Here is a 14,196-nt window from a genome sequence, read left to right as displayed (position 1 = left end):
TGCCGAGGGCAAGCAATGGATGTCCAAGGCTGGGCGAAACCAAGGGGATCCTTTCGTATGTTCGAGCGAAGACAGGTGGTTTTGTGTGTTTTTGGTGATTTGATTCGATGACCTGAGATTCTGTGTAATTATTGTACAGGCAAACTTACGCGCTAAGGACGTCCACAACATGATTCATGGAGGAAAAAACCTCCTGGGAGATCCGATGCAGAGCGCGCTATTGTGTGCTTGATGAATTTATTGAGAGCCTCCCGGAAACACGGCCGAGTTCACCGTTGACGATAAGCAGTGTCGTTCGTGGACGTTTCAGACGGCGAGGCAGAAACGCCCGTTTGGTTTTCCCGAGGTGGTTTTAGTCTGACGCATGACACGAATGTGAACCGGTATAAAGCTCTTTAGCTTTGCAGTGATGATGTATGGCCGGGTACGCACGGTCATACAATAACAAAACTAAACGAACTTATGAATGTTTTATGCGTTACATCTAGGGCAGTACGTTCAAACGCGCTGGTGCAGACAGAGGAAAACCTAATCGCGCTGCTGTAGCTGTTTCTGAAAACAATCCAGAGGGCTAACATCCGCGTGGTAATGACGGACAAGGCCCTGCACGAGAAAGAAGTGCTACACGAAGCCTGGCCAAAGCAACTCAGTTGCTGTCGGTGGCACGTTGAGACTGGTTAAAGCGACAGTGCTCGTCTTGGGGGGTTGGATCGAGGGAACAAAGCGCTTAAAAGTGATCTGAAAGGTCTCGTAAACGCGGAGTCCAGCAAGAGTACGATGATGGCAAGGCGTACCGTTGGAACTCTCGCACGCAAGGAAAATCACTGTACATGAGTTTTATGCAGCACGACACTACTAGGAGAATGGTCATGTTCAAGCGCGGTGCCCCTTGAAAAACAACAAGAACAATCGCTAGAGTCAAGGGGGGACGCGTGAAAGAAGGATAGACGGCAACTTTACGATTGACGAACTAGTGCGACTCATGCTGGATTACGCTCCAGGAGTATGCAGAAGAACGTTATCTGCGGAATTCCATCGCGTTGGTAGCCGTCCGCCCATGGCAGAAGACCCTGAGTTGACGTAATAGCTCTGCAGCTCCGTGACTACGCTTTCCGAATGGTAGCAGAGCAGCACAAGTTTGCCGTCGGCCCGACCGCAATTCAGACATCGACGTGGATGGCGCGAAGATTAACTCCTGAGAATCCAGCTGAAATCGCGCAAAGTCGACGCGAGGGTACGCTTATACTTTGTGTGCTTTATGGTTCGGTTTATGGTGCTTCTAACCTTTGCTGTGCAGCTTTCCTCGTGACCTATCACAGAGAGGCGGCCTGCTTCCGTGTCGGCACGTAATGTACGTCCGCAGCAAGGCCAACTACGAGACGGTGATTCCCCGATGCGTACATTTTCGTCGAGGTGGATTGTTCAAAGTCACATATTTTGTTTTCGGTAATGTTTTGGTACAAAATAGAAAAACCAAAAACTCACACAATGCACGGGACTTAGAGTATTTCGCGTGTGCACGGATCAAGTCGACTTAACTCTAAATATCGAGTAAGAAATGTACCTTATGATTTCCATGCTTAAATGCCATACTATTTGTAAAACATTCATAGCGCGCATGCTTTCAGTGTGTGATTTGATTTGTTTTTTATGTGTTCACTATTAATACGATGTCGTATAACATACCCATTGACGTAAATTTCCAATTAGCCGTATTCTATTCGTGTGACCATTTTCTGTAGCTACCAGAAACGAGGACGTTAGCCATCATCTTAAGGATTTGTTCCCCATTTTCGCCGTTCCATTTTCGGTTGCTCTAGCACGATCCTACACAGTGCTGGTAAAAACTCTACGAACGACACCATTTCTAACGTTTTGGCCATTGTAATGCTCTAATCGTGCTGAAAATCGGCCAATCAGCGTATCTCGGCACGCCCGATCGAATGGTGGAATTGACGAAGCTGTGAAAAATTACGCCATTGAGGGGAGGCAGCAAATATAAGAACGAAGGCGTAATATACAGATAGATAATACTAGCGGTATTGCTTTAATTTGATATTGATACACCCTCATATCTAGAGCATGGGGAGTAGTTAGAAGATGTGTAGGCTTCTGACAGACGGACATTGGCTTAGTCTTTAGAATCACGAAATGACTGTAATGTACCTCACCAAAAAAAAATGGAGAGTAGTTAGAGAAAGTTTGACCGGAATTGCAGCTTCAGAGTCAACACAATGTGCCGTGATATCTTATACAGTAATTGGCTCAAAAATTCGACCCACCTCGTTTCTCCGGGACTCTGTATGAAATACGTTTCTTAATATAAAATAACACGCTGGGACAGCTTCTGTACTAGTCTGAGAATACTCTAAAGTTGTAGTGGGTCCCGGGTCTGAACGCCTCAAACTCAATCAACACAGGGCGATGCGGGTGGCTAACCCGCAGAGAACTGATGCCGAGTGTATTGATCGATAGATAGATTGAGGAGTGAGATCGGGGTCTGATGGTAACCAGCTCGTCGTCTCCGTTGGACTCTGTCCAGATAAATGTGCAGTTGGGCATACAAGTTCTAAGATATGCAGGAAGCATACCGGAGGAGACACTTACAGTCTGTCCGGCCTGTTGAGTAGTGAACCCATTTTTGTCAATAAAGACAGACACGTGGGTCACCTATTGAGTCAGCTGCGGTGGAACCAGGATTGTCAAACCTCGGCATCCACTACAAAAGTCTTGATTACGAAGGGTAGGCCTTTGCTACTCTTTGGACGAATGCTGCGTGCATCCGACTTTCGATTCATACTAAAACCAAGATAAACCGACTTGAGCATGTTGCTGAGTTGACCTTGGAAGTTAGTTGGCTCGTAAACGTCACCATGGACTTGATTGCATGTTTGGAGTAGGGTAGTACATGTATTGGGATAGCTATTGTAGACTCAATTGTCAGCTTTAGGCCTAACACAAACGCTGCAGCGCTTCTAAGATACCGCTGAAGGGACGCGAAGCAAAATTTTGAGCCATTTCCTGTTTGGGCAACATGGACCCATACTGTGGTTTGTATGTGTTTAGTCAACTGTTTGGGCCGCAGCCCTGACTGTTTGGACCAGTCCTGTGACTGGCAACTTCGTTTGGGCCGTATCCCAGACCGTTCGGACCACATCTACAAGATTCATATACTGTACATGGGAACATTGGAGACAGTAGGACTGCTAGTTGGCAAAGACACTGACGTAAATCGAGCTCACTTTCGGATTTCCTTCCAACCACTCACTCGACTACCATGCCTTATTCGTACACTCTCAATTGTTACGCCTTCGTTCTTATATTTGCTGCCTCCCCCCAATGCGTAATTTTTCACAGCTCGTCAGTTCCGCCATTCAACTGGGCGTGCCGATATTACGCGTATTGGTCAATTCTCAGCACGATTAGAGTATTACAGTGGTCAAAAAGTTAGAAAAGGTGTCGTTCGTATAGTTTTTGCCTGCACTGTACAGTACTTCGTGGCTGCAAATGTTTTTAACGTTACAAATAACGTATAATACCGAACAGTACACCGGTCAATTGTTATAGACCCCTTCAGTGCAAGAGAAGGTGTTATACACGATAAGCGTTCAAGTAAGACCGCGCCATATTGACATAAAGATATTCATGGGTCTGGATAAGGGTCATACTGACCAGCGGCCGTACACGACCCGCAAACGACCCGATTAATAATCTACCCGGCAGCTACGGCTGTGGTACTTGGTAAAAACTGGTTTTGCCCGCAAAGTCCAGTTCTTCATGACATCCGGTTAGGCCTCTAAAGTCCCATCCCAACAATTGATCCGGCAAAGACGGACCTGCCGTAGGAGAGTATACTCCTCGTGACATTCAACGCTTACAGCCACATGTACCTCTCAGATACGTTTACATACACCACGAAGTGCACAGTCATCACACAACGACGAAGAAGGTAATGCGAGGCGCTGGCAAACGAACTCCTCTCTCTCACGAACTTCGTGTGCACTAGGATCGGGGCAAAGACTAAAGTATTAAGGGAGGTAGCTACAATAGCAAACGAGAAGTCTAGTTAATAGTTTAGTTAATCAAAGTGTAGGGGTTGCGGTTGCTGCAACAGCAGTTGCAATCTTGACGGCAACCAACACGCGCGGCCTTCGTGTCGAGAGCTGCCGCTCCAAGCCCAGGAATCATGTTAGCAAACATCCCATTACTACCCTATGCATGTACTTGTCCATGCTACCGCTCCGGCGTCACCTGACAAACCCATCCTACAGGTTATCCCGTAGGGGATTGCAGAACTCCAAAAGGAGCAAGAACCACGACGGCAACAAAACACCAACTTGTTGGGCTCCACCTCGTATCCGATAGCTCATCGGGTGGTAACGTGGAAGAGATGTGTCTGCCTGTAATTACCTTGCAGCGTCCAATCCATGGATAACTATACAGTATGTTATCCTTGCGTAGTCCCGGATGCTGCAACTTTCCCCGCAAATTCAAGCTCGAACGCAACTCCAAAGCTCTGGAAAGGGCGTTCTGGGGAACAATGCGACGATTCGTTCTCCGAACGCTTCAGCTCATTCTCCATTTTCTGTCCAACCGCCAGCAAGCTCCAGCTACAACAATGAAGTTACTCTCCCAGGTCCTAGCAGCGGTGGCGCTCATGGCGACAAGCGGCACTGCAGAGGACTATGAAGCTACAAAGCTGAGCGAGAAATTCGGCGAACCCCACGGCGACCTTTTTTCGGATGAGGACATTGTCGGGTACGGACAAACCGAGCTATCCATCACGATCCGCACTGGCGAACGTGTGAACGGCGTCGGAATGAACGGTACAAACTTGTGGGGAACACAGTTCTATCTGTACCATGGCGGCGACGGTGGTGACTTGAAGTCGCTCACTCCTAACCCTGGCGAACGTTTCCAGTGCTTGGAGGCCCACTGGGGCGCGTACCATGGCCGTACGCGCATCCGGTACATCAGGGTTAACACCACTACGGGCAGAGAGCTCGAAGGTGGCACCCCCACGACAAGGACCGGAACAACTTGTGCTCCGGATGGCTTCCAACTGGGGGGCTTCTATGGCTCGTCGGGCGTGGAACTCGACCAGATTGGCGCTATTTGGGTCAATAACAAACCCCGACCGTAATGTACCCCGGCCCACAGTGCTTGCTTAGGCCGGTTCTCAACCGAGGCGGACGCATGCGTTTTCGGACACTTTGTGATCTGATTGGTTAACAGGACGTTACAAAAATGATACTGCACAACGCATGCTGAGCGTTACTACTTTTGGCCAATCATGCACTGCATTATTTGCATTCCCAAGCACTCCTCCTCTGCATGGCGTCGGTCCGGCTTCGAGTGCTTCCCCGCGCTTCACCCCCCACCGCAAGGTAACGGCGTCGCTGGAAAGCTGAAGATGAGCTGTGCGGCCTTCTGGTTTGTTTGGTAGCCATCAAGCGATACCAAGCAGCACGAAAAAAAAAAAAACAGTTCGAGAGCGGATTTCGTGGCGAGTGCATGCTTCTACGCTACTTAGAGATTCAACTTTCAAGAGATACTACAGGGGCTTGTGGTTGGACTAGCTTCTGCCCCCTATGCCGACGGGAGTCTCGGTCAGCGCTTCAGAATGTTGAGTCGAACCACAATGCAGATCACATACAGAGTACAGTACAATGATTGGATAATATTGATCAACACTGGGCCAATCAAATTTGGTCAGTTTCATTCTCAACCGAGCATACGGGGTAGGGCACGCATGTAACGCACGCGTCGAGAAAAACGCTTCGGTTGAGAACCGGCCTTAGTGTAGCGAGAAGCTCGTGTCAAAATTTTGGACACATAAATTTAGTACCCCTTCTCACATGCCAGGGTTCGGTGTTAGTGATACCACTACTACTACTACTACTACTAACAGACTCTTGATCAATATCACTACTACTACAGTAGAACGGATTTGGCGTTAGTAGTATCACTACTATTTAGCACTACCAATTAGCACTGTGTGCCCATTGACGTCTACCATAGCTTTCGCTTGCTTTCCTCCATGCGCCTCAGTTCCCACGATTGTGGCAGCATTAGCCGTTGTTGTGCACTCGCTCGTTGTCGTCCTTGTCCCAGGGCCTATAGCGAAGGATCCTGGTGATCTTTGGACTGGATGGTGGTTGTAGTGGATTATGGGTGTCAAGCCAGATTCGCCGCAGTAGACGAAACCCCAGTGTCTTCATCTGGGGCGCGTACTGGTGCGATCACCGGCTCTTCAGAAAGGTGGCGTCTGACCTGGTACAACCAGCGCCAGCCCACCTCGTGGCGGTGTTTGATCCAGGACGTCTGGATTCGATCACAGTTTCATATTGTCTGTTATGACGTCACCAGAGATCCAAGTGGAATCTCTGGCAGCGCTACATGTTTCCTTCAAGCTGACGCCAGCAAGGAGGACTGCACACTCTATATTGAGATCGGTAGGCGGTGATTTCATTGCCTATTCCTCTCACTTTGCATTTTGCTAGCTACCCAGCAAGCAACCTAATACACTAGGCTACATCATTTCCTAGCAGTCTCGCCACCTGCCCAGACCGTGTTCGACTTACATCAACTCCGGAAAACGCTACAGTGGCGTTCGGGTCTCCCGTGACACCCACTAGGAAATCATGAAAGGTTGGAGTCGTTACCAAGTTGTGCGCCAGCCCTTGATAGACAAAGCATATTGATGAGATCCACAATCGCTTAGCATATCAGTTATTCGCACACGCACTGTCGCGGATCAGCCATCGCACAATATGACCCGAAAGTTGTTCTTGAGTCACCGGAACTTTAGATCACGTTTTTTTCTGCTTGGTAGGTTGCACCGCTGGTTCACTTAACTTGGGAGAGGCTTGGCGTTTCACTTCTTCTTTGGGACACACTTGTACCATGAAGGTGCTGCTGAACTTGGATCGCCAACTTGTGCTGTTTGTGTTAGGATACCAAGTGAGTCTTGGCATTAGATGCGTTGCTAGCACGGCATAGCGATTCGCCATGTTCGCTCGTCGCAGGCAATTAGTGAACGTCTTCTCCCCTTAGTAGCTTCTCTCAGCAGTGTCATATTCAAACCGAGTCAGGTCATTTCAGGCGCTTGAACGATGTGATTAGGTGTAGCTTCTGGGAATCACTGTCAATATTGAAGAATCTGCCACAATGCGACTGCAGAAACCTGCATTCAGATAGTGTTGGAAAGCAGATCATACGCGAAGGTATTACCCAGCATTGTTACCGTTTCGAGGGGTCGACATCTCGGCTTCTGCAGAGCTCATTGCTGCACAAATGATGTACCTGACCGCCACAAACACAGCAAGGAGATGCCTCCCAACATCCTCCAATGATAGCCAATCTTAGTGCGCTTCATGGTTGTTGTTGCGCGCAAACTGAGAAATGAGCGACGGATGAGCGGGGAGGCCGTGAAGCCACCAATTTCGCGCCCTACGAAGATTCTCACATGGGTTGAAGTTTGGGGAACTATAGTAGTGCTAACTAGTACTACTAATGGCTCTGTTCTCTACCATCCAATTAGCACTACTAATCGGCAGCCACCAGTACTATAGTAAAGCACTACAACGCTACTAATCTTTGGCTCTACTCTACCACCAGTCGTACTTTGAAGGGGATCAGTTCCCCGTCGAAGCTGATATTGGGATCCGCAGGCGCCCCCGCTGGCTACAGTCAGAAGCAGGCGACGGCAATGGTGCGCACCATACGCGCGCAACGTGGCGGCGAGCGCCAGCGACCTGAATGCGATCCGATGGGTGCAGCCGGGCGCCCGACGCGGCTGCTCCGGCGCTCAACCGGCTGACCTCATGGGCATGCGGCGGCGGCGGCGGCGGCATGCCCGATATGTCCCAGATGATGGAGATGATGCAGGGCATGGGCGGGATGCCTGGGATGCCTCCAATGGGCGGGATGCCGCCCATGGGGCCATGCCCGGCATGATGCCCGCATGCCCGGATGCCCGGCATGATGCCGCCCATGGAGCCTGCGCGGCGCTGGAACACCGGTGTTGCTACCCTGGGGAATCGGGTCTTCAGCGCAAGATGATACATCTGCTGCGGTGCCGGCAGAGGTGACCGCGAAGCAGACGGCCCGTCTGTTCGTCGACATGGTGTTCAAACACCATGGCATGCCGTCCGACATCGTGTCGGACAGAGACCAGCGCTTCACAGCGCACCTGTGGCAAGAAGTGTTTACACTTCTTGGGAGCCAACTTTCAATGTAGACTGCGGATCATCCGCAGCTGGACGGCCAAACCGAACACGCGGAATGACGTGTACCCGTTCAGGTCGCGGTCGCACAAGCGGACCGCGCCTGGGAAGCACTTCGTGCACTGAAAGCCCTAGGGCACAGCGCACGGCACATTTGCCTCCTCAGCAGCAACGTGGAGTTGCTCCAACTTTCCACGCTTCGAGTACGTCTCGAAGCGATCACGCGCTTGCTTAATCCGACCACAGTAAGCTTTCGGCTTCTTATTGAAGTTCTCAACAAAAGCATTCCAACTTTGACAAAGTGCCTGCCATTCGGGCACTTTGCTGCGAGAAGATGGCTTCTTGCTTTGGAACCATCGGAGCTCATGGAAGAGTCCGATGTAATAATCGCGGCTTTGATGCGTTTCCGCATCAAAGTGCAGCTCAGCAGCCACGGCGTCATCCTTGCTGGCGCTGCATACGTATAGCGGCACCTCATTCAGAGGTACCGAGTTCCTATACCGGTCCGAGATCTCGGACGGCATCCACGGATCGCGCGCTGCAGGCGCAGCGTGCGGAGAGCCTTGAGCTTTGGAATCACGCGCTGCAGTTGCAGCGCGCGGATAACTGAGAGCCCCAGCGGATACGAGTGGGGTATCACTCTCAGTTCGCGAACGCTTCGAACTCGAAGCGTCCGATTCGTCCCCTTCATGCGCAATCGTAAAGTTGCCGTCTATCTCTTCTTTCACGCGTCCCCACTTCGACTCTAGCCGATTGTTCGTGTTGTTTTTCAAGGGGGGCACCCCACCGCGCTTGAACATGACCCATTCATCCGTAGTAGTGTCCCAGTGCTGCATAAAACTCATGTACAAGTGATTTTCCTTGTCGTTGCCGAGAGTTTCCAACAGTGCAACCTTGCCATCATCGTACTCTTGCTGTGACTCCGCGTTTACGAGACCTTTCAAGATCACTTTTAAGCGCTTTGTTCCCGCTCGATCCAAGCCCACCAAACGAGAGCACTGTCGCTTTAACAACGTCTCAACGTGCCACCGACATAGCAACTGAGTTGCGTTTGGCCAGGCTTCGTGTAGCACTTCTTTCTCGTGCAGGGCCTTGTCCGTCATTACCACGCGGATGTTAGCCCACTCTGGATTGTTTTTCTTGAAAACAGCTACAGCGAACGCTAGATTAGGTTTTTCCTCTGTCTGCACCAGCGCGTATTGAACGTACTGCCCCTGCATGATAATAACGCATAAAAACATTCAGTAAGTTCGGTTTAGTTTTGGTGTATATCTTGTGAATTGCAGCTCACCCAGCCAAATACATCGTACACTGCAAAGCTAAAGAGCTTGTACCGGTTCACATTCGTGTCATGCGTCGAGTCCACTAAAACCACCTCGGGAAAAGCAACAAACAGGCGTTTCTGCCTCGCCGTCTGAAACGTCACCACACGAACGACACTGCTCTCACTGTCAACGGTGAACTCGGTCGTGTTTCCGGGAGCGCTCTCGATAAATTCATCAAGCACAACAATAGCGCGCTCTGCATCGGATCGTCCGCCACGGAAGGTCTTTCCGCTCCATGAATCATGTTGTGGACGTCCTTTAGCGCGGTACGTTTGCCTGTACAATAATTACACAGAATTCAGAGTCATCGCAAATGAACCAAATCACCACCAAAACCACACAAAACACACCTGTCTTCGCTCGAACATACGAAAGGATCCCCCTTGGCTTCGCCCCAGCCTTGGCCATCACTGCAACGTCTTGACACAGCTGCGGATCTTCGATGCGTCGGTTCTCGGCATAATTATACCATTGGTGTTCCGACAGAGCGTGAGTGTGAACTCCAGACGCTTTCACAACCAAATGAAATCCTTGCCCACTAGGCCGCAAGCACACACGAACGTTCACGCGTGCAGAACATCCCGTCGATCGAACAGTCGTGTGCGTGCGTCGTCCGGTTCCCTTCCTCACGAACGGCATGGCGTGCATACACAAGAACGTTCGGCTATACATTTCCCACGCATCAGGAAGTAGCGTGCCGCCCGTCCGTGGGTGCTTCGACGAGCGTTTCGCCTTCTTCTTCTTCACCGGCTGTTTTGCTTTCTTTTGCTCCTGAATAATTGCCCGGTTGCGAGCGTTCACAGACGTGCTCGTACGACACGAAAACAACTGGAATGTTTGCTGCTGAAAGTCGGCGAAAACGTCCTCGAATGCTTTCCACGACGGCCAAAATATCGGAAAGCATTTCCAAAAAACTTCCAGCCATCGGTGTCCCCACTTCAGAAGCGTCTGGATCTCTCTTGGGGTCTCCGGTGGATCTCTTGTTCTGCGGTCGGTGGGAGTTTGGCTTGTTTTCGGTGCTAACGGCATCTTCGAAGTCGTAATCTCCGTCTCGAGTATCCGTGTCGTCATGTTCACTCTCCACTTCAGATGCCTTCTCCTCCTCGTCCACGTAATCTAGGTCATCCGTATCTCCATGCGATTCAAGTTCATCTTCTTCGTCGAGCCGGTCCAGCGCTTCGGCAAGCGCAGTGTCACTTGATGTACGGACGGGCAGTGATGACATCGAGGTTTGGTCCATCTTCGGTGTTTCGGCCAAGTTTTGGTCTGTCTTCGGTGCACCTTCAAAGCTTTCGTCACCTTGGTCTTGATGCGCGGGTATGGATGCCTTGACAGCTCTAAGTGCCTGGCTGCTGCCGTTAACCGAGTCCAGCTGGTACAGCACCTGCTTCAGCTCCTCGCTCGTGATGGAATCGGAGCGCTCCCTCTCTTCTTTATGCAACGATCATAGCATCCTGCTCTCCCACGCCTCGTTCTCTTCTTTCTCTTTATTTCGATTGCGGACGTAGTCGCTGTAGGTCTCGCTCAGCACGCGCTCCTGGTATGCAGTGAGCCTCTTCCCGCCGTGCCGCCTTGTCGACGGCGCAATCTCCTCTCGCGCATGACGGCTGCCCACGCGAATCTTCACACGCTTTGCCTCCGCTTGTTGTTGGCGTGATAGTGTTGGAGGGTCGGGAGCGGGCGATTGTACCGCTTGCTGTGGCCCGGATAAGGGGGGAGACATTCTACAGTGGGCTGCGCGTATAACAAAGCATGTCAGACAACCAGGTATGTAGCGGGACAGGGCGGGCGCTTGGACGTACCATCGTGCGCGAGAACCGCACTCTTGGCGACAGAAGGAAGAGAGGGATTCTGAAATGGAAGGCTCAGAGAATCGGAAAATTTCAGATGTTGCTTTGCTCTCGCTAAAGTACGGCGAAGTTACTTTTTTTCATTGCGCAGCTGCGTGATAGCACCTGGAGATGGGGCGCTCCGAATATTCATCGAAGAAACCAAGGGTACACCGAAGCAACCGAAAATGATGTTTTCACTCTGTGTATTTTCGGTTGCTCTAGACTACTCCGAAGAAAAGGCCAAAGCCCAGGAAAACAAAGCTCAGGATCACATTCCTAACGAACTGTGTTCACCCCCGGGCGAGCAGTATGATATATCATGATATATATCGGTACATAGTGTTGAAGAGTGCGATTTGCCGTTGGGTTAATGGCCCCTCACGCTAGCTGGAGCTTGTGGAATGGCAGAGGATAGCGCCCATGTTTTCAAATAGGATTAGGTAACCGGAACCTGGACAATAGCCATGTTTCCCCAGGTTTCGACCATGTTACACACAAATAGATTACGGATAAATTACGGTGATGGTAATATATGATGTCCATGTTTTTCCATCTCGATACATGGCCAAAACATGTTGGCAGTACGACATGAAAATTGAAGACTGATCGGTGTGCCGGCTTGTCGGAGCCTGCTTAACTCAGATAGTGCATTACTTAAACCTGCTTTAAGCTGTGGATACATTGTAGATGTGGGCAAAACACGGGGAAACATGGTCAACATGTACGACATGGATAACATGGTCAAACCAGCAATAACATGGATAGACGTGTATTAACGATCTTAACTTCTCACTTGCCCGTGTTGTTGGTATCGTTGCATTCGTCGCTGAAGTCCACCACAGTCTGCAGGATATTCCAACGTCGACGTAATAGTCCCTGTGCAGTGTGCCTCCTTACCCAAGCGGCGCCTAAAAAACAAAAGAATGAACAGCCCGCAGTTGTTATTGTCTTTCTGCACGGGACTGTGAACTGGGGTTACCTTGTACGGCCTGGGTAGGCTCTTCTTCGAAAGTTCATCAGCAAGCTCTGCGAGCAGATTCTGTTTCGCTCGTTTGTTAAAACTATCGTAGCAGTAGATTATTTCCTTCGATCGACCAACCACTAGGCATGTCCAATGACTGTCATTGATGTTTAGGGGAATAAACACCGTATCCTTGTCAACACCAGCTAAACCGCTAAGCGTTCGCGGGGGGATTCGTTTTCCCTTGTCAAATGCCAGTGTGCTCAACTCTGGTAGGAAGATGGTAGTATTGTTTTGATATTTAGCCGCAAGTGTCATCGCAAACGCATTGATCAAATTGTCGTGATACCAGGTTTTGTCTCGAGCACAATACAATGTGTCCAATCCAAATCAAACCCATGAAGTCGTTCGTGCGGCCATGATGCAATGATCCGCTTTGCTAGCTGATTTGCCCCCTCCTCTTTGAATGTTTCATCAATTTGGCTCATTAGCCACGAGTAGCACGACATGCCGTCTCTACATGCTTTAAACATACTCCAAATGTACTGCATTGCCATAAATTGCCTCTGTGTGAAATCACCTAAGTCCTCAACCGTAATCACCCAGCACTCTGCGCTTGAATCGGGATGGCGAGCAAAGATCCATGGTGTCTCCAAATGGTGCTTCACGTTCAATAAGACGAAGACCCTCGCGGACCATGGACTCAGGGAGTCGGTATGGCACAATTGTTGGTGTACATACACGTTTCTCCACTGACAATGCCTTCTTTGCGTGCTTGTAGTGCCTCACCTCGAAAGTATTAATGAAAGAAGATAACTCGGCCAGAGGCGGTTTGCAAGTTTTAATAAACTCTTTTACAACCACGACATCATCTCCTCGTACTGCATTGCGTAGTTTTACACCCGTGTTGTACTCCTTTCGTGCTTGGTTAATCTGCGCTGCTGCAGCGGCTCTGTCTTTGCGTGGTCGGCCGTGACGGATACGTTTTGTGAACGCGTTGATACTCTTCTTAGCTTTCTTAGCAGAGGTCGGGCTTGTTTTACCAGGGGTAGTATGCACTTGATCATCCTTTTCCTCCGTCTCCCAACTTGTGTAGGAGGCAGCCCACTTTAAGCACTGTCATCCACTGGACCAGATGCCTGCATCGCAATGCCACCTTCTGATGATGCCATAGCAGTGTCACCTTGACGTAACTTGCGCCACCATGACACCAGGTTTTCAAGAACAGAGTTGAACTTTTCTGCAGGTAAATCGGTGAGCTCTGATGTGATACGGTTGAAGACCTCCTGGGTGCTTTTGCACTTGTTTTGCTCGGTCATTTGTTTCTTACGCTTCACTTCATCACTTCCTGTGCTAATCCGAAGAGGGATCTCTATAGCTGGAAATTCTTCATCCAGTACGCCCACGCGCAACCATCTGTATTAAATCATGGCAAATCATGGCGTAACATAGGAAAGCATGGCATAACATAGCAAAACATGATGCAACATAGCACAACGTGGTAAAAACATGGAAGCATGTTAGAGATTGAAAAGACGTGGAAGATCACTTTGCATACGAACTTGGAAAAATTGACGCGTATGGTATTGCGAGCAAACCACAAACATGTTTGCGATAGCCCATCGCGTGTCGGCACGGTAGATTCATCGTCGTTGAAAACTCGCAAGTACACATCCAGTTGAACTTGTCAACGCGATGCGTTCTGCCATCACGCCGTAACGTAACGTACAAATCATCGTCTTCCATGGTGTATGTGGCTTTAGCGTAAACTTCTTCCGCAAATTTGTACTCCGTCATAAAGACGTCAGCCAGCCAGGGACTTGTCATCCCGAGGAATAGGTTCAACTCTT

General features: G+C 49.9%; 1 protein-coding gene across 1 annotated transcript; it reads left to right on the top strand.

The window, feature by feature from the left end:
• Nucleotides 1–4,618: 4,618 nt before the first annotated feature.
• On the top strand, nucleotides 4,619–5,143 carry IUM83_19040 (uncharacterized protein; the record flags this gene model as incomplete). The annotated part of the gene is made up of 1 exon (XM_067944069.1): nucleotides 4,619–5,143. One exon carries the CDS (start codon nucleotides 4,619–4,621, stop codon nucleotides 5,141–5,143), a length of 525 nt encoding a protein of 174 aa, XP_067787804.1.
• Nucleotides 5,144–14,196: the final 9,053 nt, after the last annotated feature.

This window comes from Phytophthora cinnamomi (genome assembly GCF_018691715.1).
Source record: "Phytophthora cinnamomi strain GKB4 chromosome Unknown Contig57, whole genome shotgun sequence".
Taxonomy (NCBI): Eukaryota; Oomycota; class Peronosporomycetes; order Peronosporales; family Peronosporaceae; genus Phytophthora; species Phytophthora cinnamomi.
Note: the sequence above shows the minus strand (reverse complement) of the source record. Positions and strands in the feature narration are given on the sequence as shown.